Source organism: Megascapheus bottae, unplaced genomic scaffold, assembly GCF_031878675.1.
Source record: "Megascapheus bottae isolate mThoBot1 unplaced genomic scaffold, mThoBot2.hap1 HAP1_SCAFFOLD_149, whole genome shotgun sequence".
In the NCBI taxonomy this organism is placed as follows: domain Eukaryota; kingdom Metazoa; phylum Chordata; class Mammalia; order Rodentia; family Geomyidae; genus Megascapheus; species Megascapheus bottae.
The window spans coordinates 14,481-18,197 of record NW_028327826.1 but is presented as its reverse complement, the minus strand read 5'-3'; the positions used below and the strand labels follow the sequence as shown (position 1 = coordinate 18,197).

The following is a 3,717-nucleotide window of genomic DNA, read 5'->3' as shown; positions in this document are numbered from 1 at the left end:
TTAATAAGACACGAGAAAAATATAATTTTTTTGAAAATAAAGGTCAAAATATCATGCTAACCTCAACCAAATCTTACCCCAACCTACAGAAAGCCCTGTCTATCAGAGTTGTCAGTAATTTAGAACGGAAAATTCACAGTCAATGTTGAGATGATCTTCATTCTCTGATGCCTGTGGCTGTGCAGCCCTGGGAGAACTGATGGACTGTGCAGTATTTGCCTTATTTCCCTTGTGTCTGGGAATAGTCATGTCGTGGGGATGGGGGCTTGGGCATAGGAAGTGGAAATCATTGTTGAGGAGCTTTCTCTCACAGGAGGAGCTCACAGAATTCAGAGTCTTAACCAGCACTGATAGACCTCACAGATATTTATCATGAAGAAAATATGGATTTTTCTACATTCTATAATTAAACTTTGAATTAAAATGAAATTCAAGCTTAAAAGATTCAGTCACCTAGCTACATTTTAAAAAGGGAGCACAAGTACCTCTAAACTATTCCTAAGTGTGCCAAGGAATGGAGCATACAGAGAGGACAGCACTGCCAGACACCCACAGACAGTTTGGCTTCATTATTTTCTTGTCATGATTGATCATGTTTTTTTCTTTGGAGAACATTCACTCTGTTTTTCCAAAGAAAATCAGTTGTGTTTTCAGGCAGTATAATTTGTGATTACCTGAGCACTGATCTTTCTATTGGAGTCACAGTGCCAGAGACTCAAGCTCCTTCTCTCTTGCATGCCCCTGGTGTTACAAAGCCTCTGGCTGGGGTGGTTCTGGTGTGACCACATGGATGGGTGAGAAGCTTCCCTGTGTCAGTGACAGGGCTTCCAGCTCTCTGTGGCCTTGGTGTCTTTCAGGGCTCTCACTTTCTCTCTTGCAAGATCCTGGTGTTACAAAGCCCCTGGCTGGGGTTGTTCTGTGAGCAGATGGGTGGGTGAGAAGCTTCCCTGTATCAGTGACAATGCTCCTGGCTCTCAGTGGGTTTGGTGTCTTTCAGGGCTCTTCAATGCCATCTCTGGAACTGCCTTTACTGGGTCGGCACACAGCAGCACAATCTCCTCAACGCAGCCATCATTCTACTCAGTCCTCCCTTCCTGCCTCATTTTCTTCTGAGCTAGAGGCTCTACCATCATGCGGTGTCAGCTCCAAGGGAAGGACAACATCCTCTGAGGTGCTGTGTCCAGGTCCAAAGCAAGAGCAGCCAGAGGTCCATGTTGAGCATGCTGGGAGCTCAGCAGCAGGAACTTTGTGCACAGCCTCCTCTGGCAGCTCCTTATAGCCATACCAGGCATATCTCTTAGGCCTCATTTTAGGCTGCTTGCAGCCCTGACTCTTGGTATCACTCAAGACTTTATTCTCATTCTATGGCTGTGAAGAGGGCAGGGATTTTGTTTTACCTCTTTGGCAAAATGTCTCCTCTTCTCTCTGTGGCAGGGAGGAACCTTGGAAGGCAGCCACTGACTCATGATATGCCATGAGGTAGTGACTGGGGCTCCTCAGCAGGAAACAGGGAAATGTCAGGCAAAGAGGTGCTTCTGCCTGTCTGCTTCATATTACAGGTCAGCAGATACTGAGAGGGAAATGGTAAAGAAGAAATCTTGAATGAAACCTACCTCTCTCCTCCAACAGGAAGGTGGAAGGGTTTGGGACAGTGGCATAGTGCCACTCCAGGGATTGAGCTGTCACAGGGCTGACTCTCTCTGCTTTCAGGCCATCTTTAATGAAAAACAGGTGGCCATCACATCATCAAAGGATCTGTGCAGAACTGATGTGTGGATTTGCGATTCACTGTACCACACTGAACACATCTTGCTTACCACAGTTGGGGTTAACTGCTTGGGCAGGGGCTCAACTGGATATAGGAGGCTTCCTCAATTTCATCAAACCATGTGTGTGCCATGAGTTGTTGCACATCAGACTTCTGCTGAGGGTCTAAAATTAAGAGCGGGACAAAGACATGATGCCCTCTGGCAGTCAGGTGTGGTGGTACATCATACCTGCCCTCGACAAAATTTCTACAGAGCTGGTTGAAAGTGCTCTCTTGAAATGGGAATTGTCCCATAATCACAAACAACAGGTTGGTGCCCAGACTCAAGACATCTACCTTGAAGCCATAGTAGGCTTGTTTCAGGTGTATTTCAGGGGTACAGATCACATAGGCACCACGAAGATCTGTGATCAACTGCACTGGGGCAATCCTCAGGCTCAACCCAAAGTCATTGACCTTGGCATTGCCGGGTTCATCCAGAAGGATGTTGTCAGGCTTCAGGTCCATGTGTGTAATCCCATCCCAATGGAAGTACTGCATCTCACTTCCCATCTGCTTCAGCAACTTCCTTGCTTCCTTCTCATAAACCCGGAATGATGCTTTGATCCAGCTCTGCAGGTTTCCCTTGGTGGCCATTCCCATCACCAGGTAGACATGTTCCTCTCCCTGGATCACTTGATACACCCTAATCACATGGGGGTGATTCAGAGGCTTGACAATATCCACCTGATTTTCCACCAGCATTGGGTACTCTTTTGTCCCCAAGATTGTCACTGCGACCTCATTGTCTGTGAGGGAGTGATAGGCCTTCTTCACCTGCCCAAAGGTGCCAGTGGTCTGCTGTACGTGGTATTGACTGGAAAGGAAGTCCTCCTCTGCGGAGGAGAGTGTAGGGCATTTGCTGGCTGTTGACTCCATTTTTCTCATGGGATGGCAAATAGCCAGCCACAACCAAACTGCCAAGAAAATATGGTGGCTAGTATATTTTAAGAATACTTAGCTAAGTTAAGATGACAATAAATATAAATATTAATATATATAACCATTTTATACATCAATGGAGTAGGTATCAAATCTTAACGAAGTTTAGCTAATCAATTCAGTGGTAGCATATCTTAAATTAGCACAATCTAAGCCACAGACTAATGGAAATCCCCAAACCCACACAACCCAAAGCTTCCCTTCCTCCCCCACCCACCAATAAAAGCATCAATGTAGATCTGATTTACTGCAGCCCTGTAAAATAGCTCTCTCAGCACTTTAACTGAAAATGGAGAGCAACTAACAGCCTTCTGTAACCCCTCCAGGCACCTCACAATGGCATGTGAAGTCGGTGAGGAAATGGCCCAATCACAGTGAGGCCTAATGGCATCATGGAAGAATGGACCAATCACAGCCAGGCCTCGTGTCACCAGGATTGAATGGACCAGTCATAGCCTGTCATAGAACCATTGAGGATCTAGTTGGTAGGAATGTTTTAAAACACTTCAAGTGGACCCTATGGGCACCCTCATGGCAGCATTTTGGGAACCATGAGGACTGGACAAGTCCCTCCTTCCTTCTCCAGGATCATGACATCCTAGGATCTGCTTCTGCAAGACCTCAGCCTTCTGGGACATGCTCCCACAATCTCTGAAAACATGGTGGATCACAATGATCTCTGGAACACATGGGAGTGGCAAAAGCTACCAGAGTGGCATCTAGATTTAAAAAAAATTGATGTGTCAGGTTTGGTACCATATTATTTTACTGATTATTATTATTTTTTTGCCAGTCCTGGGCTTGGGCTAACGGCCTGAGCACTGTCCCTGGAGTTTCTCAAGGCTAGGTCTCTACGACTTGAGCCAAAGCACCACCTTTGGCTTTTTGCTACATATGTGGTACTGAAGAATTGAACCCGGGTCTTCGTGCATGCTAGGCAAGCACTTTACCACTAGGCCAAACTCCCG

At 46.2% G+C, this 3,717-nt stretch overlaps 1 protein-coding gene across 1 annotated transcript; it reads right to left on the bottom strand.

Moving 5' to 3' along the window:
- Nucleotides 1-1,828: 1,828 nt before the first annotated feature.
- LOC150039092 (sperm motility kinase Z-like) lies at nt 1,829-2,686 on the bottom strand. Its single transcript, XM_090328017.1, has one exon. The coding sequence runs from the start codon at nt 2,684-2,686 to the stop codon at nt 1,829-1,831; it is 858 nt and encodes a 285-aa protein (XP_090184143.1).
- Nucleotides 2,687-3,717: the final 1,031 nt, after the last annotated feature.